The following is a 25,009-nucleotide window of genomic DNA, read 5'->3' on the forward strand; positions in this document are numbered from 1 at the left end:
AGGCTTAGGATTAAGCTTATTTCTGGCTCCAGAGCAGTGGCAGGACAAAGCAGATCATGGAAGGTGAGGGATTTTGAGTCTACAAGGACTAATGATTTCTAATTCTATCCATACTCAGTATCCAAGTTATGCCAGTATGTAGGTGACTTTTTGGGGAAAAAAAAAATCACTAGGGCATGCAGTTCAGGTCCATAATCTTGTCTCAAGTTAGATGGAACAACAGATTAAAAAACCAACAAGGTGAGTCAGTGTCCAGAGGTGTAGCCTGGGCAGCAGAGTCCAGGCAAATGCATAATTAGACTGCATCTCTTGGTGGTAGTGGGTATATATAAGTTTCAAATCAAGTGTGAGTAAGCAGGAGGGAAGTGGGACTCCTTGTGGTCTCACTTCATATAGCCAACAGTACCACCAAGTCTGTTTTAGGGCCTGGGATTGAGCACCAACTTAGATGTGGGGCCATGTGGTGCTTTAGGTGTGGGTCCTAATGATTGCCATTCCAATACATATGCAGTAGACTTAACAGTCTGGTGGGTCCTGCCAGTAATCTTCATGGTTATACCTAATGAAAACGATAGCACATTTTACATGGTTAAGAAGTGTATAAAAGCTATAATAATAAATATCACTTGTAATCTGGAAGAAGCCTTGGAGTTTGCCTGTGAAAACAGACATTGGGAAGATCGTAGCTCATGAGTTATAAAGGGATGAAGGAAGGTTATCTGAAATATATTGAAAAGTTGTAAGTTGTAACACCATATGTGGATTGATGTTATAACTCATAACACATGGAGTAGCTGAACAGAGGTAGCTGGAAGATGTTTGAGGTGTAGTTTGTGTAGTCCTACATAGCTCACTTTGGTTGGGTAGTTTCCTGCATTCATCTACTATTTCTTGGAAAAATGTGTTAATCATATTGAAATAATTCATAAATAAACAAATTAGAGAACGGAGTGTCATATATGTTTTGTTGTTGTCCTAGATGTGAAGGGACTCAAAGTATTATTTATCATCCTTAGAAAATAGGGCGTGTATAAAAATAGCAATACATATGAACTAAGTTTAAAATATATATAACTGAATTTGAAAATTTTAAAGTTGATATCCTTCCCATGAAACTAGAGCAGACCAGGTTGGAGTGTGATGAAAAGCATCAACTATAGTACTTGCTGAAATGAGGGGACCTGGAGTTAGCTAATACTGGGAGTGGCCTGGGAATTCACTTAGCCCCTCTTTAAGTTGAATATTGTAGTCATCCCTTAAAACCCTTAATTTAATCACTTTCTATATTTAAATTTATTTTTATGATTTTCTTGAGATGGCTCTCATTCTGTGTTGAGATTTTTGTATTAGTTTTATATTGCTGCTGCAGCAAATTATCACAAACTTTGGTAGCTTTGGTTCAGTTCAGTTCAGTCGCTCAGTTGTGTCCAACTCTTTGCAACCCCATGAATCGCAGCACGCGAGGCCTCCTTGTCCATCACCAGCTCCCAGAGTTCACGCAAACTCATGTCCATCGAGTTGGTGATACCATCCAGCCATCTCATCCTCTGTCGTCCCCTTCTCCTCCTGCCCCCAATCCCTCCCAGCATCAGAGTCTTTTCCAATGAGTCAACTCTTCGCATGAGGTGGCCAAAGTACTGGAGTTTCAGCTTCAGCATCAGTCTTTCCAATGAACACCCAGGACTGATCTCCTTTAGGATGGACTGGTTGGACCTCCTTGCAGTCCAAGGGACTCTCAAGAGTCTTCTCCAACACCACAGTTCAAAAGCATCAATTCTTTGGCGCTCAGCTTTCTTCACAGTGTAACTCTCACATCCATACATGACCACTGGAAAAACCATAGCCCTTGACTAGGCAGACCTTTGTTGGCAAAGTAATGTCTCTGCTTTTGAATATGCTATCTAGGTTGGTCATAACTTTCCTTCCAAGGAGTAAGTGTCTTTTAATTTCATGGCTGCAGTCACCATCTGCAGTGATTTTGGAGCTCCCAAAAATAAAGTCTGACACTGTTTCCACTGTTTCCCCATTTATTTGCCATGAAGTGATGGGACCAGATGCCATGATCTTAGTTTTCTGAATGTTGAGCTTTAAGCCAACTTTTTCACTCCTCTTTCACTTTCATCCAGAGGCTTTTTATTTAGCTTATCTTCACTTTCTGCCATAAGGGTGGTGTTATCTGCATATCTGAGGTTATTGATATTTCTCCTGGCAAAACACAAATATATCTTCTAGTTCTGTAGTGCAGAAGCTTGACATGATTCTCAGCATGTTGGCAGACCTGCATTACCTATCTGGAGACTCTAGGGGAAAATTTGTTTCCTTGACCTTTTCAGTGTCTAGAGCTTGCCCACATTGGTTGGCTTATGACTAGCAGTGGCTTACTTTGTCACATTCTATCACTCTGACATTCTTCTGCCTCCTTCCACATTTAAGGGTCCTTATGACTACCCTGGGGCTTCCCAGGTGGCACTAGTGGTAAAGAACCTGCTTGCCAGTGCAGGAGTTTTAAGAGATGTGGGTTCTATCCCTGAGTCGGGAAGATCCCCTGGGGAAGGGAATGGCTACCCACTCCAGTATTTTTGCCTGGAGAATTGCATGGACAGAGGAGCCTGGCAGGCTACAATCTGTAGGGTCACAAAGAGTCAGACATGACTGAAGCAACTTAGCACACACATACACATGCATGACTACATTGAGTCTACCTGGTAAAACCAGAGGATATGGTCTCTACTCAAGAATTAAGGCCAGCTGATCAGCACCCTTAATTCCATCTGTTAGCTTACTTTCCTTTGCAGATAACATAGTCACATGTTCTGGGGATTAAGATATGGACATCTTTGGGAGATCACTCTTCTGTTTATCACATTACTTCTCTGTAATTTATTTCTTCTATGTGAACTCAAACCCAACTGCTAATGTATGACTTACACCAGATACTCTGCTGTGTACTGATTTCACCTCCCCTTATTGTCATCTGGCAAGTCTATTTAAAAGAAAGCATTTCCTACATTACTCAGGACTTCATATCCCACCTTACCTCTTAGACATCAACCTGTAATTGTTTTTTTCTCTCTCTCCTGAGTCTTCAGCTTCTCCCATTCAATTCAGTTCAGTTCAGTCTCTCAGTCATGTCCGACTCTTTGCAACCCCATGAATCACAGCACGCCAGGCCTCCCTGTCCATCACCAACTCCCGGAGTTCACTCAAACTTATGTCCATCGAGTTGGTGATGCCATCCAGCCATCTCATCCTCTGTCGTCCCCTTCTCCTCCTGCCCCCAATCCCTCCCAGCATCAGGGTCTTTCCCATTGAGTCAACTCTTCGCATGAGGTGCCCAAAGTGTTGGAGTTTCAGCTTTAGCATCAGTTCTAACCTCTTAGACATCAACCTGTAATTGTTTTTTTCTCTCTCTTCTGAGTCTTCAGCTTCTCCCATTACCAACTACTTATTAATATTTAAACATGCTCAAATCTTCCCAAGTTACCTATTTTACAAAAAATCCTCCTCTACCACTTGTCTCCAGCCAGACATCTTGAAAACATCATCCCTTAGCTCCAGTCACCTAACTCCCTGCCATCTTGTCTTACAGTTATATCTTCAATACAAAGTCAGCCTAGGACATGTGCTTACTAAGTATTTGTTGGATGAGTAATTGAGTTTCTGTTCAACCACCCAAGTCTGTTATCAGGTCCCTGGTGTTATTCTCAGTGTAAGGACTGATCTGTGGAATTTTTTTTTTCTTGATATCTCCATTAAGTTAGATTTGTACTTGATGATACCCATCATGATCCCAAAGCCAAATACACTTTTATGTATTTATTTTAATATAAATTTATTTATTTTAATTGGAGGCTAATTACTTTACAATATTGTATTGGTTTTGCCATACATTGACATGAATCCGCCACGGGTGCACACGTGTTCCCCATCATAAATCCCCCTCCCACATCCCTCCCCATGTCATCCCTCTGGGTCATCCCAGTGCACCAGCCCCGAGCACGCTGTATCATGCATCAAACCTGGACTGGCGATTCATTTCACATATGATAATATACGTGTTTCAATGCCATTCTCCCAAATCATCCTACCCTTGCCCTCTCCCACAGGGTCCAAAAGACTGTTCTATACATCTGTGTCTCTTTTGCTGCCTCATATACAGGGTTATCATTACCATCTTTCTAAATTCCATATATATGCGTTAGTACACTGTATTGGTGTTTTTCTTTCTAGCTTACTTCACTCTGTATAATCGGCTCCAGTTTCCTCCACCTCATTAGAACTGATTCAAATGTAAAAGCATATATATTATTCTGTTTGGGCTGACATATAACTCCATTAAACCCTGCTTTATTATAATATGTCTTGGTGTAGCTCTGTTTGGGTCCATCTTGTTTGCTTCCTATACCTGGATATTTGTTTCCTTCTTTAGCTTTGGGAGTTTTTCAGCCATAATTTATTCCAATATATTTTCAGTCTGCTTTTCTCTTTCTTCTCCTTCTGTAATCCCTATTATGCATAGATTACACACTTCATATTGTCCCATAGGTCTCTTATATTGCTTTCATTTTTTAATTTCGTTTGGTTTTCTGTCTGCTGTTTTTTAAAAATTAATTAATTTATTTTAATTGTAGGTTAATTACAATATTGTGGTGCTCTTTGCCATACATTGACATGAATCAGCTACAGGTGTGGCTGTCCCAACCCTCCCCCACCCTGTCCACCTCCCTCCCCATCCCATCCCTCTGGGTTGTCCCAGTGCACTGGCTTTGAGTGCCCTGTCTCATGCATTAAACTTGGACTGGTGATCTATTTCACAAATGGTAATATATATATTTCAATGCTGTTCTCTCAAATCATCCCACCCTTGCCTTTTCCCACAGAGTCCAAAAGTCTGTTCTTTATATCTGTGTCTCTTTTGCTGTCTTGCATATAGGGGTGATGTTAACCATCTTTCTAAATTCCATATATATACGTTAATATACTGTATTGGTATTTTTCTTTCTGACTTACTTCACTCTGTATAATAGGCTTCAGTTTCATCCACCTCATTAGAACTGACTCAAACGTGTTCTTTTTAATTGCTGAGTAATACTCCATTGTGTATATGTACCACAACTTTCTTATTCATTCATCTGCCGATGGACATCTAGGTTGCTTCCATGTCCTAGCTACTGTAAACAGTCTGTCTGCTGTTTTGATTGGGTAATTTCGAGATCATTTATTCTTTCTTCTACATCATTTATTCTGCTATTCATTGTTTTTAGCTCAGCCTTCATCTCAGCAAATAAATTTTCTAATTATTCTTGGTTCCTCCTTACAGTTGCTAGTTTATTTTTATAGCAATCTGCATTTCTAGTGATAACCTCTCTTAATTCCTTCAGTATTTTCGTTACCTTCTTTTTGAACTCAGTGTCTGTTAGGCTGAAAAGGTCTGTTTCATTGTTCCTTCGGGGAAATTCTCTTAGTCTTTTAACTGGGGGTGGTTTCTCTGTTTCTTCATTTTGCTTGTATTTCTCTCACTCTGTGAGTTTAGGGGAAACAATTATCTACTGTTGTCTTGGAGAGCTGCTTATAAGCATGAGCGTCCCTATGTAGTTTGTGTGGGTTTAATACATTTTTGGCATGAGGGCTGTTTTTGGTTTGAAAGCTTGCTCTCTCTCTTCTCAGCATGTGTTGGCCATGATCCCTTTTATAGCGGTGTTCAGGTGCCTGGCCCTGTGCATACTCCTAGGGACACCGGGCAGCGGTCCCAGCTACCTCTGGAGTCCAAGATGGTAGCAATAGCTGCACCTGGAACTTATGTAGAAGAGGGTAAGTGGTGCCCTTCCTTGAAAAAGAAGCTCCCATGGCAGTTGCACACAGTTCCTTCTGCGCTCCCCAGCAGTGGCACCTTGCTTTTCTGATGGGTCCAGGCATCTTCCCGCACTCCCTCCATGTGACACACCACACCCTGGCTCCCTCAGGGTGTCACCACATAGCCAACCTCAGTCCTCCCTGTATCTGAGCATGGAAACTGGAGTCTCAGTATTCAGCCCCTCCTCCCCTCAGCAGATGAGTGTCTCAGGCTGGGGAGTGCTACCAGGCCGGGGGCACCAGCCCTCTGTGCAGCAGGCCTCTCTCCACTTGTCTTCCGCTGACTGGTTGAAATCTTTCCTCTTTCACAGCTCGCTCCCAGAGTGCAGGTCCCAGCCTATCCTTTCTCTTTTTCTTTTGTCCTACTCAGTTACATGGAGATTTTCTTGCCCTTGTGGAAGTCTGAGATCTGCCAGCATTTAGTAGATGTTCTGTGAGAATCCTTTCCTATGTAGATGTATTTTTTATGTATTTGTGGGAAAGGGTGAGCTCTTTGTTCTACTCCGCCTTCTTGATCCAATTCCCACGCCTGTTTTATGTTTGTTTAGCATTTCATCCTTTTCATAATGCTTCTGGATAATGATATTTTATTTAGTTTTCACCAGCACCTTGGTGAAGTAGGTAGAGAAAGAGATACTCCTGTTTCAGAGGTTAGATCTTGAGGCCTAGAGCAACTGAGGCATCTTCCCAAGCTATGCACAAGGTTAGTGATACATCTGGAACTAGCACCCAGGATTCCTAACTCCTTGCCTTAAGTTTTTTCTTGTTAAAGGCTGATTATAGTTAACAGGTTCTAGAGCAAGGCAAAGTATAGGAAATTGTAAAAGGGAATAGTAGTCTAGGTATGAAATTATTGTTGGCTTGTTTTAGTGTATTTTTTTTAATTTATTTTTAACAATTTTATTTATCTATTTTTGGCTGTGTGGGGTCTTCGTTGATGTGCGTGGGCTTTTCTCTAGCAGTGAGTGGGGGCTACTCTCTAGCTGTGGTGCGCTGGCTTCTCATTGTGGTGGCTCCTCTTGCTGTGGAGCACAGGCTGTAGGCCCACGGGCTTCAGTAGCTGTTGCTCACGGACTCTAGAGTAGGTGAGTTGTAGGGCACAGGCTTAGTTGTGGCATGTGTAGTCTTCCCTGACCAGGGATCGAACCTGTGCCTTCTGCATTGGCAGGTGGATTCTTATCCACTGCACCACCAGGGAAGTCCCCTACTATGTTTTTAAACATAGGTTCCATGTGACTGTGGTATTTTTCACACAGTTCCATCTGAATTCCACTGACACGATTAGGCAGTAGCTGTGAGGAAAAAATTATGTGCTGGATAAGCTGAGGAAATGAGACAGTAGATGGTTGTTTGCTACTGACATTAAGCTAAAGAGCTGACCAACTTCAAATTTGTGGCTTGGCCTAGAAATGAAGCATTTCTGTCTCCAAACTCAACACAGCACTGTATTCTAATTGTGTTGTGTGCGACATTCTAGGGCATCCCTTAGGAGGCATACCTAATGAGAAAATGTGAAAGGATTCATGTTACTGTCTTTTGAAAGAAGTGCAGGAGGATGAAGGATTAAGTGTTGGGAGTGTTGGACAAGTGTTTTAAATTACTGAGAGTTGCCCACTTAGCATCATTGTGCTTAATCTCTCAGTCATATCTGACTCTTTGTGACCCTGTGGACTGTAGGCCACCAGACTCCTCTGTCCATAGGGATTCTCCAGGCAAGAATGCAGGAGTGGCTTGTCACAACCTCCTCCAAGGGATCTTCCCAAACCAAGGATCGAACCCAGGTCTTTGGCATTGCAGGTGGATTCTTTACCATTTGAACCACTGGGGAAGCCCTTACCATTGTTAAAATAATGTTATTTTGAGGGAAAAAAAAAGTTATTTTGAATTCAGTAAGTGAAATCTAGTTCTATTGAAGTAAGTGAACTTCTCCATTCTGAATGCTTACTTACTTAGAGAATTAGCTTAAATTTGATTTTGATGTGGGAGACAATTTGACCAATCCCTGGTGAGGTCTGGTTTCTCTGCCATGTCATCTCAACTTCCTATTCTGATTACTGTATTGTGCTTTGTTTTACTTTGACCTCTTTGCTCTTCATACTTGATTGCTCTCCAGCTTTCACTGGGTTTCCCTTCCTCTTTCTGGGTCCTTACACATTTTGACTTTCAGGTCATTTAGTTGATGTAACACCACTATCATTAAGACCAAGGAAACCCATCCTGGTTGCCCTTCTAGGGAATATGTGTCACATAAAGGCCATGTAGTAGTGTGGAATTAATGTGGGTAAGAGAGAGGTTTCTGGAATCAAATGGGCCTATTTTACAGCACAGTTCCTTCATTGGCTAGCTCTGTGACCTTTTCTTATCACCCAGGTCTTCCTCTACTCATCATTCATCAAAATGACTTATCCAGATGCCATATTCCTTTATATTCTTTTGAATGACAGCTAAGCAAGCAGGTTCCTGCAAGTGTACCAAAAATAACAAGTGGTGATAGGTTTGGTGTATTGGTTTAATATGTTATTCTTTTTAGATAGTATTTTTAAAAACCAGGAGAATCTTTATGGTGAGATTTTTTTTTTTAGCCTATGTTTCTCAAATTTTCTACCAAAGCTTGGGGGTTTAGGGAACATGGCCTTAGCTGATTCCCCCACTCCAGTTCCAGTCATGAAATGTCTTTGAAATGATCATATTGTAACTTAATATTCATTTAAACTTTATATTGTACTCTATAATATAGCCACATGTGTTTTAATATTAATATATGTTATTAATTTATTTTTAAACTTTATTTTGTATTGGGATCTAGCTGATGAAAAATGTTGTGATAGTTCCAGGTGAACAGCGAAGGGACTGAACTATATATATACATGGATCCATTCTCCCCTAAACTCCCCTTCCATCCAGGTGGCCACATAGCACTGAGCACAGTTCCATGTGCTATAACAGTAGGTCCTTGTTGGTTATCCATTTTAAATATAGCAGTGTGTACATGTCCAAATTCATATCAGTTTTTGGTTAGCTCTCTATGCTTTTACTTTAAAGTGAAAATTGCTGCTTCAAGATGTGTGCCACATTTATCTGGTGGCTGTGAGCCCATGATCTAGTTTAGAGCAGCAGGACAATTTGAAGGAGTGGTTCTGAAGTGAAGATGGGGCTGAGACAGAAGCGAGTCTAAGAGGGAGACATTTTGACTGTGTTTAAATCATCTTTGAAAACTGCCTATGGAAAGTTGAAGAGAGTTTTCCATTACTGTAATTTATATATTTGGGGATATGTGGAGATTTGGACTGGTGGAAACACCCTTTCTTTAAGGACTTTCTCAGATTATCTTCTGATCTCTTCTGATCTTTGCCTACAGTTGCATGGTTGAATGGTAAAAGGATAGCCAGGAGACCTGAAACCTGGGAGCAATGTGGCCTATAGCAAATCATGTCTCTAACCTTGACTTGTTTTATACTAAAAAGTTTAATGATTCTGTGATCTCACAAATGAGATGAGATTTGGGCTTATATGTTCCCCATGACTGCCAGTACTTTTGTGTCTGAACTGCTTGTTGCGTTTGTGTTTGTTACTGTTTTCTGTTAAGTGGTAACCTTCATAGACCATGAGTATTTTGTTCACAGCTGTATGCCAAGTGAGTTCTACACTAGACTGGTTGGTCAATAGTATTTATTTATTCCAAAAATATCTATTCAGTGCCTGTTAAGTGGTAGTGTCTGTTTTAAGATGAAGATACAGTGCAAATATGGCAGATAAGGCCCCTAATTTCATGGAGTTTAGATTAGATTCTTTTTTTTTTCTTGTTAGAGTTTACATTCTTGAGGCAGTCTTGTTAAATAGATATTTCTGTGATGATGAACATGTTTTTTACTAGGCTGTTCCATAAAATAGCCATTAGCCCCATATGACTGTTGAATACTAAAATGTGGATAGTGTGGATGAGGTTCTGAATCTTGAATCTTTATTTAATTTTAAATTAAATTACCACATACATCCACTGACTACCATATTAGGAAATGCCATTCTAGAAGACTAAGGGTATGGACATAGATAAAGAAGTAGATAAATAAATTAACAGAATGATTTCACATAGTGAAAAGAACTGAGGAAAAAAATGAAACAGGGTTATGAAATAGTAAGGAAGTACTATGTAGAGTGGTTATGTAGTATTATGTATTACGTAGGGTATATTATGTGTGTGTACATATATATATGCATAGTACATAATATGTACTATGTAGTATTATGTAGGGTGATTCAAGTTGAGTAGGCATCAAAAAATGTAAAATAAATGAGTTCTTTTTTTTTTTTAATTGCTATTTAGTACTTTGGTTTGGGAATCCTTATTTGGAGATCAGGTGAATTCCTTTCTGGAAAACAAACCCCAAAATAAACCGTCACATTTCTGTCATTTTATTAACTCCAGACATTTTTTTTTCCTAGCTCTGAATTGTCATCTCCAGTTCCTATTGGTGACATGTCAATACTGGGAGGTATGCTTTTGTGCCTTTATTCACTTTTCTTTTAAATTTTATTATTAAATTGCAAGGAAGCACAATTTTCAGCTCATATTTTAAAAAATACCATTTGTCTCTCCTTCTGTTGTTGAAGAAGTCTCAAGAAAAAGCAATTGTTTTTTCACTTATTTTATGACATTATAGTTGGGTACTTAAGAATCTTTAATTATTAAGTACATAATATAGAATCTGAAAACCTTAAATGTACAACCTAAAGAATTGTTTTAAGGCAAACACTTTGTAATCACTGCTTATGTCAAAAGGTAGAACCTTTGTAGCTCCACTATTTTTTGTCATTTGTCTTTTAGAGTTTCCCAGAGTAAGGATTTTTCTAATTGCATTCTGTGGTATACTTTGTTTGTATGTTTCTTTGACCTCTATATTTCCTGTAAATTAGTTGATTTCTTTATTTTTAATTTTTTTTAAAAAAAGTTCTTCTATGTTGAAAATTTCAAACATATGAAAAATAGCACAGTGAGGCCCAGCATCAACAATTATAATTTTTGGCCAATTCCAATCTTTAGCCACTTCCCCTCTCTGAGAGTTTTACAAGTTAGTTTTACTAGGTAACTCCTTAAGGATAGAGACTTTGTATCCCTGGAGGCTTGCATAGAGCCTGACATATAGTAGGTATCAGTAAATGCTTGTTGAATGAGTCATATTTATTTCTTGTGCTGAGGAAATTCATGTGTCTTGAGATTAAAATGCACAGAATTTTTCAGATGAAAAAGCAAATGACTTATATGAATGGCATCAAAATCAGTTTATTGTTTCCTGATAGACATTGTGATTTAGTCATGGACTAAATTCATACACATGTTTTTGTTTTTGTTTTTAGATGCTGGTCTCAGTGTTCCATACCCAGGGGTGACCTCCTATGAAGGTATCTCAGAGAGCAGCTTGGAGAGGCCAGACAACAGTGTGAGTGATGTTCTGTTTCATTATTTAGTTTCTAACATGGAGAGCAGGGATTTAGAGAGATTTATTGTTCATCGCCAGACAACACAAAACTTCAGGTGGTTCTCTTTATGGAAATGTAGAGTCTAAAACCAGTACATTAAAAAGAATCTGAGATTCCTTGGAGAGCCCAATAAGTCTGCTTTTGGCAAAGAATAGATTTGAATTGTAAATTAAATGACTTGGAACCTGGGGAGCTGTCATCATGGTAAGCCCACTGTCTTCTGTGGGCTGTGCGCATAATTTATTGTGAGGGTTTTTGCCTATGTACTCTGTCTCTTAATAAATCAGGACTTAGTTTTCTCTTCTTCAGAGGGAAAGGATATAGATTTTATGTAGTTTAGAGAAGTACTGTATTTTTTTAATGCATCATTACTAATAGAAATCTGTCTACTAAGAAGCATTAAGTTGGCTATCACATTCCAAATTTTTTGAAAAGTAAATTGGTTCTAAGATGAAAATATTTCATTAGAAATTTTATTAAATGTGCATAAATCACAGATTCCTTAATACAGAGCAAACTTTGATTGAACATATTCACTGCTGCTGCTGCTAAGTCACTTCAGTCGTGTCCGACTCCGTGCGACCCCAGAGACGGCAGCCCATCAGGCTCCCCTGTCCCTGGGACTCTCCAGGCAAGAACACTGGAGTGGGTTGCCATTTCCTTCTCCAGTGCATGAAGGTGAATGGTGAAAGTGAAGTCGCTCAGTTGTGTCCTACTCTTAGTGACCCCATGGACTGCAGCCTACCAGGCTCCTCCGTCCATAGGATTTTCCAGGCAAGAGTACTGGAGTGGGGTGCCATTGCCCTCTCTGAACATAGTCACTAGAAAGGTACAATTGTTACCTTACACCTTCTCTTACCAACTGTGAAGTCAAGTCATGTCACCCCACTCTGTCCACCACCTTCCCTGTTACTGAGCAAGGCTGGAGCCAGTTTGGGATCCTTGTATCAATACAGTACCTTTAGTATTCAGTAAAACTGTGTCCAAATTAGATGGTACTAGAAAATACTGGCATTTGATAAATATTTGAGTAAAAAGTGATACTGTAGTTCTGAACTTGATGCTGAATGTTATGGTATAGGTCTGGAAACTTTCACAGAATGAGATAAAATTCACTGTAATGGGAATGAAGGGATTATGTTTAATCAGTTGGAACATTTCGTAACAGAGAGAGTAATTTGAAGGTAATTTGTAGAACCAGTAGGAAGACAAAACAGTGCAAGCATACATGACTAGTTGAGTGAACCCTAATATACAGTTTTACATTTCAGTTTTTTCCCTAATACATTTTTCAGATACTATTTTAGAAATTACATACTTTATTCTTGTTTTGTTAGTGTTTATCCTATATGTTATCATGTGTCTTTAATCTAGCAAAGTTTACATTTTTCAGAATCTTTATCCTTATCCTGAGTCTGCAGGAACATTACCTACCTACCTAGAGTCACTCAGTCATGTCTGACTCTGCGACCCATGGACTGTAGCCCACCAGGCCCCTCTGTCCATGGGATTCTCCAGGCAAGAATGCTGGAGTGGGTTGCAATTTCCTTCTCCAGGGAATCTTCCCAACCCAGGGATCGAACCCAGGTCTCCCTCATTGCAGGCAGACGCTTTAACTTCTGAGCCACCAATAATTTAAGTGACTACCTTACTGTTTTACATGTTATTTTCAGTATATTTGTTCTTTCTTTCTCTCCTTTGCTGCTGCTGCTGCTAAGTCGCTTTAGCCGTGTCCGACTCGGTGTGACCCCATAGACAGCAGCCCACTAGGCTCCCCCATCCCTGGGATTCTCCAGGCAAGAACACTGGAGTGGGTTGCCATTTCCTTCTCCAATGCATGAAAGTGAAAGTGAAGTCGCTCAGTCGTGCCCGACTCTTAGTGACTCCATGGACTGCAGCCCACCAGGCTCCTCCGTCCCTGGAATTTTAGTTCTCTCTTTTTAATCTTACAAATTTGACTGGCTGCATCATTTTTATTTTATATAGTTAAAAGTTTTTACATTTACCCAGGTGTGTACTGTTTTATTTTCTTAAAATTCTTTTTTACATTTTAGACCTTTCTTTTGGAATAATTTTCCTTCTGAAATATATGCTTCTGGTATTACTTTAGTAAGAATCTCTCACTGGTTCAATCTCAGTTTTTGGTCACCTGAAGATTTCCTTATTATCCCCTTATTCTAGAAAGATACTTATAATCTGTATAAATTTCTAGATAGAAGGTCTTTGGTGTTTTTTTGTCAAGATTTTATTTCACTATCTTCTAACTTTTATTGTTACTATTAAGAACTCAACTAACAATTCAGTTCTTATTCTTTTGTGGGTAATCTATTTTTTCTCCTACTGTTAAAATACTACTCTCTCTCTCCCTCTCTGTATTTATGTAATGATGAGACATAATGATTGAATTTCTCAAATTTATAATAGACCAAAAACCTCATGTTAAGGTAGTACAATAAATCCAAAGCAAAGTAAATAAGCATAAACACACTCCTATGGCCATTTTTGTAAAACTATAGACTCCCAAATACTATATGGTGTATTACTATAAGTATACTATAATATAGTATAACTGCAGGCATATCTCAGATATTGTGGGTTCAGTTCCAGATGGCCATAACAAAGAGAATATTGCAATAAAGCAAGTCACATGCGCGTTTTGGTTTCCTCATGCATATAAAAGTTATGTTTACCTCTACTGTAGTCTGTTGGGTGTACAGTAGCATTCTGTTTGAAAAATCAATGTATATCAGTTCAGTTCAGTCACTCAGTTGTGTCCGACTCTTTGTGACCCCATGGACTGTGGCACACCAGGCTTCCTTCTCCTTCATCTCACAGAGCTTGCTCAAACTCATGTCCATTGAGTCAATGATACCATCCAACCATCTCATTCTCTGTCATCCCCTTCTCCTCCTGCCTTCAATCTTTCCCAGCATCAGGTTATTTTCCAGTGAGTCAGCTTTTTGCATCAGGTGGCCAAAGTATTAGAGCTTCAGCCTCAGCATCTGTCCCTGCAATGAATATTCAGGACTGATCTCCTTTAGGATGGACTGATTGGATCTCCTTGCAGTCCAAGGGACTCTCAAGAGTCTTTTCCAACACCACAGTTCAAAAGCATCAATTCTATGGTACTCAGCCTCCTTTATGGTCCAACTCTCAGAGTCCATATATGACTACTGGAAAAACCATAGCTCTGACTAGACGGACCTTTGTTAGCAGAGTAATGTCTCTGCTTTTTAATGCACTGTCTAGGTTTGTCATAACTTTTCTTCCAAGCAGCGTTTTTTTCATGGCTGCAAGTCACCATCTGCAGTGATTTTGGAGACCAAGAAAGTAAATTTTCTCACTGTTTCCATTGTTTCCTCATCTATTTGCCATGAAGTGATGGGACTGGAGGCCATGATCTTTGTTTCTTGAATGTTGAGTTTTAAGCTAGCTTTTTCTCCTCTTTCACCTGCATTAAGAGGCTCTTAGTTCCTCTTGCTGAGTTTAATCTAGTTTTTTCTCCTCTTTCACCTGCATTAAGAGGCTCTTTAGTTCCTCTTCACATTCTGCCATAAGGGTGGTGTCATCTGCATATCTGAGGTTGTTGATATTTCTCTTGGCAATCTTGACTTCAGCTTGTACTTCATCCAGCCTAGCATTTCTCATAATGTACTCTGCATATAGGTTAAATAAGCAGGGTGACAATATACGGCCTTGACATACTCCTTTCCCAATTTTGAACCAGTCCAGTTCTAACTGTTGCTTCTTGACCTGCGTACAAGTTTCTCAGGAGACAGATAAAGTAGTCTGGTATTCCCACCTCTTTAAGGATTTTCCAGTTTTTTGTGATCCACACAGTCAAAGGCTTTGGTGTAGTCAGTGAAGCAGAAGTGGATGTTTTTCTGGAATTCTCTTGCCTTTTCTATCATCCAACCAGTGTTGGCAATTTGATCTCTGGTTCCTTTGCCTTTCCTAAATCCAGCTTGAACATCTGGAAGTTCTTGGTTCACGTACTGTTGAGGCCTAGCTTGGAGAATTTTGAGCATTACGTTGCTAGCATGTGAAATGAGTACAGTTCAGTTCAGTTCAGTCGCTCAGTCGTGTCCGACTCTTTGTGACCCCAGAATCGCAGCACACCAGGCCTCCCTGTTCATCACCATCTCCCAGAGTTCACTCAGACTCACGTCCATCAAGTCGGTGATGCCACCCAGCCATCTCATCCTCGGTTGTCCCCTTCTCCTCCTGCCCCCAATCCCTCCCAGCATCAGAGTTTTTTCCAGTGAGTCAACTCTTCTCATGAGGTGGCCAAAGTACTGGAGTTTCAGCTTTAGCATCATTCCTTCCAAAGAAATCCCAGGGTTGATCTCCTTCAGAATGGACTGGTTGGATCTCCTTGTAGTCCAAGGAACTCTCAAGGGTATTCTCCAACACCACAGTTCAAACGCATCAATTCTTCAGTGCTCAGCCTTCTTCACAGTCCAACTCTCACATCCATACGTGACCACAGGAAAAACCATAGCCTTGACTAGATGGACCTTGGTCGGCAAAGTAATGTCTCTGCTTTTGAATATGCTATCTAGGTTGGTCATAACTTTTCTTCCAAGGAGTAAGCGTCTTTTAATTTCATGGCTGCAATCACCATCTGCAGTGATTCTGGAGCCCAAAAAAATAAAGTCTGACACTGTTTCCACTGTTTCCCCATCTATTTCCCATGAAGTGATGAGACCGGATGCAATTGTATGATATTTTAAACATTCTTTGTCATTGCTCTTCTTTGGGATTGGAATGAAAACTGAAGTCCTGTGGCCACTGCTGATTTTTCCAAATTTGCTAACATATTGAGTGCAGCACTTTCACAGCATCATCTTTTAGGATTTGAAATAGCTCTGCTGGAATTCCATCCCCTCCACTAGCTTTGCTTGTAGTGATGCTTCCTAAGGCCCACTTGACTTGGCACTTCTGGTCACTTGCAGTGATGGCGGGCCTTAGGAAGCATCACTACAAGTACAATATAGTAGCACATAATACAGTATTGAGGATACTGCAATTTCACAAAAGTGTATATAGAGAAAATTCTCAGGTGTTGTCCCATATGATTGGGTACATGTCTGACTCCCTCATTTTATACCTTTTGTCTGTTAACCACTTGTTCTTAACTTTCATTTCTTTGTCCCTCTATGTTGCATTCAGAAATGTCTTCCAGTTCACTTATTCTTCCTTCGACTTAGTCTAATCTGTTGCTCAAACTGTCTATATAGGCGTCTTTGATCTGACTTTTCAACATGTATACATCTGGCACTGTATAGCCTATCCCTTGTAGTATTTGAAACTAAAGCCTAGGTCACAAGAGATTGCTAGATACACTGTGTATGCATAGATTACTGAATCACCTCTCTGGATTTTTCTAGCCTCTCTCTTTTGATTTCTGGTTTATTTTCTTGCAAACCAGGTATGCATTAAAATCATTAAAAAATTTAGTCAGCTTTTTAGGCATTGTATTGCAGCAAGGTTCCTAAGGATATTTCTTTTATAGTAATACTGGAAATGAAAGTTTTTATTTAAATTTAGTGAGAGAAAATTTAGTATTGAAGAATGCAAAGTCTTGTACAAAATTCCTTAAGGCTAAAGATTTTTATTAGTTTCAATATGACTCAGCAGTATGAGGAAAAACTAGTAAAGCAAGAGTACTTTTAGGTTACATTAACAGAAATTAGAATCTGCTATCAAGAAAGTGATAGTTGTACCATATTTTAATTATCAGACCTCACTTATGTGTATCATACTCTAAGGAAGACATTAAGAGCCTAAGAAGTGTTTGGAGAAAAGGAACTAGTGAAAAGTCAGAGAAGATGATAGGTGCCTATCTTTATTTGAAGGTTTCTCTGGGGCCTATAGTTTTTATATGCATCCAGATTTCAGAACTGGGATCAGTGGGAATTTGTAGGGAAATATATTTGAGTTTTACTGGGCTTCCTTGGTAGCTCAGCTGATAAAGAGTCCACCTGCAATGCAGGAGACTCTGGTTCTATTCCTGGGTAGGGCAGATCCACTGGAGAAAGGATAGGCTATCTACTCCAGTATTCTTGGGCTTCCCTGGTGGCTCAGCTGGTAAAGAATACTCCTGCAATATGGGAGACCTGGGTTCGATCCCTGGGTTGGGAAGATGCCCCGGAGAAGGGACAGGCTACGCACTCCAGTAGTCTGGCTTGGAGATTTCCATGGACTGTGTAGTCCATGGAGTCGCAAAGAGTTGGACATGATTGAGCGACTTTCACTTTTTTTTAATGGCTGTTTTCAGGACTATTTCAGGCAGTTCTATTAAAGGAACGTCTATACTATTTTCCATAGTGGCTGCACTAATTGACATTCCTACCTGTGAATCAAGATTCCCTTTTCTCCACATCGTCTCCAGCATTTTTATTTGTAGACTTCTTAATATATCCATTCTGACAGGTGTGAGGTGATATATCATTGTGGTTTTAATTTGCATTTCTCCAATAATTAGCAATGTGTAACTTCAGCTTTTTCTACTAACTCACAGGTGGTGAACTTTGGTGGTTATCTGTGAAAAATTTTCTCTTTCCTTGAACCAGTGACCACAATCACTGTGTATTCAAAGGAATGAACAAATACACAGTAATTTTAATAATAACCTGTCTTAAAATTTTAATAATAACCTGTCTTAAAAACCAGTTAGTTTCAAAGTCAAATATTATATAAATAGTCATCACCAGAAGTTGCCTTTGGCACAGTGTCTGGCATATCATAGGTGGTCAGTAGATATTTGTTGACTGAATGAGTGAACATTGACATTTATTGTTCTTTTGCTAAAAATCCAGATTAGCAATGAAATTGAGAATGTGATAGAAGAATCCAGAAAAACAGCTGCTGAGCAGGTTGCAGAATTCAGTATCCACCTTTTGGGGGAACAGTACAATGAAGAACTACAGGACCCCTCTAGCTTTCACCACCAGCGCCTTGTAGAAGACTTTATTTCAGAGGTGGGTGATTTGGGGGATGTGTTTTTATTCTTTTTTGTATACAAGATAGTTTGCTGGAGCTGTAAATTTCTCATGTTAACAGTGGTTAAAGGTAGGTTTAGGACTTAAGCTTTCCATCTACTTGATTCAGTGAGTAGTGATTTAGCCATTTCTTTAGAAAGCTCTGTGAAAATTTCACCAAAAGATGAACTATTTCATTGAAACAAAGTTTTGTATCCATTTGCCATATGCCAACAAATAAATTCTATTTCCAGCTTTGGCCACACAGGCAAGGAAGAATGTGTTCTGTGGCATGGATTTTACTTGACAATATTTGGAGAAATGAGCATCTTTGAGATACTATATGTAGTGTGTTACTTTTCTTGAGGGAACAATAAATTTAATTTCTTTTAATTTTGTATTTGTTATTCTTTTTTAAAGGTGAAAATTTTTGAATAGTTAATGCATAGGTAGTATGAAGCCCCAAGCTCAAAGGACAAAAGGACATCCAGTGAAAAGTAAATTTTCCTCTTATCTCTGTTCCTTGGTTAGAAGTGTTTTTTAAAAGAGAGTTTCTTTACAGAATTGTGTTTTATTCCATCTCACAGCTTTACTTTCTGGAAGAATTCTATCTAGGGACTTGAAGTTGAGATTTTTTTCAAGATACCAAGGGCCCATCTCCTCTCTCTTTGTCAAGTGAGAGGGTACATTAGTCCTCCTGTCTATTTCTTTTCCATCCCTCTTGATGGAGTTCTCTGTGGCCAAGTTTTTTGATTCCATTACCTTGGACTAATTTCCTTCTCTAGACATTATGTCTAGATGAGAAAGAAAAATATGCATCTCTCAGCCAAGCAGCATCATTGCAGCCATCAGACACAGGGAGTGTGGGCTAAACAATTAATTTTCCTAGCTGTGTGGCCAATTTGTGAGGCTATATGGTATGTGGAAGAAATGTCAGCCAGGCCAGTGGCCATTTGGCATCAGACAGTGTCTTGGATCAGCTCTTTGGTTCTCTCTGCTCTTGGATTAAGGAGCCTTTAATAAACCTCCATGTTTGGATAAACAGTTGTGCTAAATGACTGCATATTTAGAGAAGGTCTAATAAACACTCTGAAAAACATTTCCATCAGGGACTTTATGAAGTAGGTAGCTATTGGCCCAAGGTGATTTGAGGGTGATGAAGGATCAGTTCCTTCTCTGGCCTATTTCTACATACGGGTCCTTTTACATGGAATGAAATGTCTACCAATAGCCACTTCCCTGTGTGGAGCTGCAGAGTCAGGGTCGTGTCTCTGAAAGGTCCTGTCTTCACATATACTGCAAACTGAAGGAGACCGTCGTGGGAATTGTTCTTTCAGTATTATTTTTTCTGGTAATGCTGGAAGATACACAGGGGGAAAAAAAGCCTGCTTGGGAGGATTGAGATTCAGGAGCTGTAACTTTTTTTTTTTTAATGAGCTGAGGAAGATAAACTTGGGGTGCCAGGAAGAGTGACATCAGAGAGGGAAAGGTCGTTGTGATAGGCTTTGGAGTGTGGATACCTGATGACAGCCACAGAATCAACACAGTGTCCTCACATAGTGCTTTGTGTTTTGCAAGCTGCTGTGTGTCGGTTTGCTAACAGCAGCCAGGTGGATAATCAGCTCCATTTTATAGATGAAACCCATCAGGGTGAGTAACTTGTTCATGGTCATTTCAGCTTCTAGGAGTGGAAGGGAAAATCAGGTCTCCTCCTTCCTTTGAAACTGTTCTTTCCTTTATATCATACTGAGTCCCCTTCAATTATTTTTTATAATTTTATTTATTATTTATTTTTGGCTGTGTTGGGTCTTCATTGCTACGCAGACCTCTCTAGTGGTGAGCAGGTGCTGCTCTCTAATTGTGGTGTGTGGGCCTCTCACTGTATCGGCTTCTCTTGTTGCAGAGCATGGGCCCTAGAGTCTGCCAGCTTCAGTTGTTGCAGCCAGTGGGCTCAGTAGTTGTGGCTTCTGGGCTTCAGAAGGCAGGCTCAATGGTGGTGGTGTATGGGCTCCCTGCTCCATGGCATGTGAGATCTTCCCAGATCAGGCATTGAATCCATGTCTCCTTTATTGGCAGATGGATTCTTTACCACTGAGCCACTAGGTAAGCCCCGAGTCCTCTTCATTTTAATTCAGATGAGAAGCTGTGGTGAGCCTCACAGTTCTCCCAGTCCTGGTCCCAGTTATAAAATCATATTTATCAAAGGAAAGAGGATGAGGCATGTGATTCAGTGAGAAGAGTATGAGCTTCAGTGTTAGAAAGACTGATGATTGAATGAATTCTGATTTAGTCACTCACCAAATGGATGATCCTGGGCAAATTAGTTGATATCTCAGTCTCAGTTTCCTCAATTGCATAATGGGGAAACTATGTATCTCTTGCGATTGTTGCAAGGATTAGAAGTAATATTTCAAAGCACCAGGCACATAGCAGTCACTCAGTAAATTGTACTTGTTATTGATCTTGTGACTAAGAAAGTGGAATGACTTCTTACAACTGGGCACCTATGTAGTAGCTAACTGGGTGTGATGAATTAGAAAACGTGTTTAAAGTCAAAAAATGGCAAAGCTGTGGATGAGATGGGTTTGTTGTTGTTTAGTCACTAAGTCATGTCCAACCCAAGTTCCTCTGCCTTTCTCTATCTCCCAGAGTTTGCTCAAATTCATGTCCATTGAGTCACTGATGCCATCACACATCTCATCCGCTGCCACCCTCTACTCCTTTTGCCTTCAATCTTTCTTAGCATCAGAGTCTTTTCCAGTGAGTCAGCTCTTTGCATCAGGTGGCCAAAGTATTAGAGATTCAGCTTCAGCGTCAGTCCTTGCAATGAATAGTCAGGACTGATTTCCTTTAGGATTGACTAGTTTGATCTCCTTGCAGCCCAGGGAACTCTTAAGAGTCCTCTTCAGCACCACAATTTGAAAGCATCAATTCTTTGGTTCTCAGCCTTCTTGTGGTCCAATTCTCACATCTGTTCATGACTACTGGAAAAACCATAGCTTTGAGTATACAGACCTTATTGGCAAAGTGGTATCTCTGCTTTTTTAATATGCTGCCTAGGTTTCTCATAGTTTTCCTTCCAAGGAGCAAGATGGGTTTAGTATTAATAACAACATGCAATAACACTGCATTTTGCAGCTAATGAAGTACTTTTAGCTATGCTCATCTTAATCTTAAGAAGTGATATGCTTAGTGGGCATTGAAGCATTAAGTACTATGAAAGAAGACTTGTGCCTGGCCACTCTGCAGTGAAAAATAGCCGAGACTAACCCTCGGTCTTTGCATTCTTAGTCCTGTGGATTTTATCCCCACCTCCACCCTCCAAGAATTAGCACTTCTCTGTTTTCTCTCAGAATAAAACAAGGTGAATTATTGTAGCCAAAAAGTTTCATGGATTTGGATTCTTTATCCACAAGGCAGAAGGATTTTTGGTGAACCAAGATTTTTTAAAAAATCTCATTCTCCTGATTTTATGAGAACTTGGTTTTTTGGGGGGTTTTTTTACTCTTTATTTTTTATTTATTTTATTATTATTATTATTTTTATTTATTTTATTTTATTTTTTTACTTTACAATACTCTATTGGTTTTGCCATACATTGACATGAGTCCACCACGGGTGTACATGAGTTCCCAATAAAAGCAGATGCCCAGAGATAGCTCCAGTTCAGTTCAGTTCAGTCGCTCAGTTGTGTCTGACTCTTTGTGACTCCATGGACTGCAGCACGCCAGGCTTCCCTGTCCATCACCAACTCCAAGAGCTCACTCAAACTTGTGTCCATTGAGTCGGTGATGCCATCATCCAGCCGTCTCATTCTCTGTCATCCCCTTCTCCTCCCACCTTCAATCTTTCCCAGCATCAGGTTATTTTCTAGTGAGTCTGTTCTTCACTTCAGGTGGCCAAAGTATCGGAGTTTCAGCTTCCAACGAATATTCAGAAGTGATTTCCTTTAGGATGGACTGGTTGGATCTCCTTTCTGTCCAAGGGACTCTCAAGAGTCTTCTCCAACACCACAGTTCAAAAACATCAATTCTTCTGGGCTCAGCTTTATAGTCCAACTCTCACACCCATACATGACTACTGGAAAAACCATAGCTTTGACTAGACGGGTTTTTGTTGGCAAAGTAATGTCTCTGCCTTTTAACATGCTGTCTAGGTTGGTCATAACTTTCCTTCCAAGAGGCAAGTGTCTTTGAATTTCATGGCTGATTTTGGAGCCCAAGAAAATAAAGTCCATCACTGTTTCCATTGTTTCCCCATCTATTTGCCATGAAGTGATGGGACCAGATGCCATGATCTTCGTTTTCTGAATGTTGAGTTTTAAACCAGCTTTTTCACTCTCCTCTTTCACTTTTATCAAGAGCCTCTTTAGTTCCTCCTTGCTTTCTGCCATAAGGGTGGTGTCATCTGCATATCTGAGGTTATTGATATTTCTCCTGGCAATCTTGATTCCAGCTTGTGCTTCTTCCAGCCCAGCATTTCTCATGATGTAGCATGCATATAAGTTAAATAAGCAGGGTGACAATATACAGCCTTGATATACTCCTCCCAATTTGGAACCAGTCTGTTGTTCCATGTCCAGTTCTAACTGTTGCCTCCTGACCTGCATACAGATTTCTCAGGAGGCAGGTCAGGTGGTCTGGTATTCCCACCTCTTTAAGAATTTTCCAATTTGTTGTGATCCACACAACATAGTCAATAAAGCAAAAGTAAATTTTTTCTGGAATGCTCTTGCTTTTTCAATGATCCAGCAGATGTTGGCAATTTGATCTCTGGTTATTCTGCCTTTTCTAAATCCAGCTTGAGCATCTGGAAGTTCACAGTTCACATACTGTTGAAGCCTGGCTTGGAGAATTTTGAGCATTACTTTGCTAGCATGTGAGATGAGTGCAATTGTGCAGTAGTTTAAGCATTCTTTAGTATTGTCTTTCTTTGGGACTGGAATGAAAGCTGACCTTTTCCAGTCCTGTTGCCACTGCTGAGTTTTCCAAATTTGCTGGCAAATAGGCTCAAAGTCCACTAATAACTTCTCTTGTTCTGGTGTTGGCCCCATAGTGACTTAACCTGATGAGATTGTCACCTTCTGAAATGTTGTGGGTAAAATGTTCGATTTTGTTAAATGTGTATTTGTATAAAACCTCATTTTTTTTGGTATTTAGTCCAATCTATCACTTCCCCCTGCTTTAGTCACTAAGCTCATACTGGTTTATGTAGCCTGATTTTAGAAACTTGGTGATAAAACTGGTTTCTGCAGTTGTGATGCTCATAAATTGATATTTTGACCAGTCACTTCTTTATAACCTCCTCTGTGACCACCAGTCAACAAAGCCTAAGCCCAGGTGTGCAGATTTCTTTCTTATGTTGGCTGTGTTCACAGTCCTTTGTGTCATAGGAACAGGAAACAGATGCCACCATTTTACACTTACAGGAAATGAACACCCAACTGTGTGTCAGTGTGTGTGCGGTGGCCAGATTTCTAATCCATACAATCACATTTTAAAATGTTATTACAGTTTCTTTTGAAACTAGTCCTTTTTTTTTTCACATTTCGTCACATAAAGGAAAAAATAGTATTTTGCCAATAAAAGTATGTTTTTTATAATTTGGAAAATATTAAAGTAAATCAAAACCTTAAAAAACAAAATTTAAAAAATGTGGCAGGGTTGTGGTAAAAACTATTTCCTAACACTATAACAATTAGAAATTTCTTAGCTTTCTAATCCATGCATATCCATGTATGTGTACAAGTTTCTAATACTTATAAACAGTGGACTTTATATTCTACTCTTAAAAACATTTTTGTGTGTGCTTTTTTACATTTCTACATAGTTACGAATTTTTTATTTTTGACAGGTGGAAAATACATTTACTGGGTTACCAGGCTACAAGGACATTCGTGTACTTGACTTTAGGTAAATAGACTTTTAAAATGCATAGGTTTTGTAGCAGTCTGTGTTTCAAATGGATTATCCTTTTGTGTTTATTGCATATACTCTTAACAACAGTGATTAAAAAATGACCTGAATTCTTTAATTTGGTGTTCTTTTGTTAAATTCTTATTCCTAATGCTGGTTTTCAGATGAGGAAACTGAGTTAAAGAAAGGCAAAATAATACATTCAAGGAGATATGCTAGATCTGTAGTTGGGCCAGGGTAAGAACTTAGGAATTCATGTCTCCAACTTGCTGCTGAGAAGTTATGTGTTTTTATTTGGCACTGAGGGGAGTCTGGAGTAAGGTTAGATGTGATCTAGTGTGCTCCTAAAGGCTCATCAGTCCTCCAGTGAGGCCCCTTTGATGTCTTGATGTATAGTCATTCTGGAGGGGATGTGTTTATCAGCGTAGCAGTTCTGGGTAAAGTGGACACCTCTTTTTAGGACATTGCTTCCCTGTCTAAGAATCATAGTTGTGCGCATCATACTTGTGTACATTTTATTCAGTGAATACTTTGTACTACCCACTTTACAGTCCTGCGTTCCCATAATCTTCAACCCTTTTAGCAAAAATATTGTTATTAATACTTATTTTGAAGAAGAGCAAATAGGTTTAGAAGGATGAAGTATTAGCCCAAGGTCAGAGAGAAGAGGGATTTTGAAACAAAGTGGCTATCTTTATATCTCTGGCTATTAACCTCCAGTGCTAGACTGAGTCCTCTGAAGCTTTGGAGCATGTGAATGGTGACTGTGGCCCAGCTATT

At 39.6% G+C, this 25,009-nt stretch overlaps 1 protein-coding gene across 3 annotated transcripts in view; it reads left to right on the forward strand.

The window, feature by feature from the left end:
- The window catches only part of IMPG2 (interphotoreceptor matrix proteoglycan 2), a 73,774-nt gene that overhangs the window by 11,361 nt on the left and 37,404 nt on the right, over positions 1–25,009 (forward strand). For all 3 annotated transcript variants that reach the window (XM_040225757.1, XM_040225755.1, XM_040225756.1), the window contains 4 exons: positions 10,297–10,346; positions 11,209–11,291; positions 18,153–18,314; positions 24,168–24,226. In XM_040225757.1, the coding sequence (XP_040081691.1) occupies positions 10,297–10,346; positions 11,209–11,291; positions 18,153–18,314; positions 24,168–24,226 (354 nt within the window). The remainder of the gene's footprint in view (positions 1–10,296; positions 10,347–11,208; positions 11,292–18,152; positions 18,315–24,167; positions 24,227–25,009) is intronic.

The sequence above is a fragment of the Oryx dammah genome, unplaced genomic scaffold (genome assembly GCF_014754425.2).
Source record: "Oryx dammah isolate SB20612 unplaced genomic scaffold, SCBI_Odam_1.1 HiC_scaffold_2, whole genome shotgun sequence".
Taxonomy (NCBI): Eukaryota; Metazoa; Chordata; class Mammalia; order Artiodactyla; family Bovidae; genus Oryx; species Oryx dammah.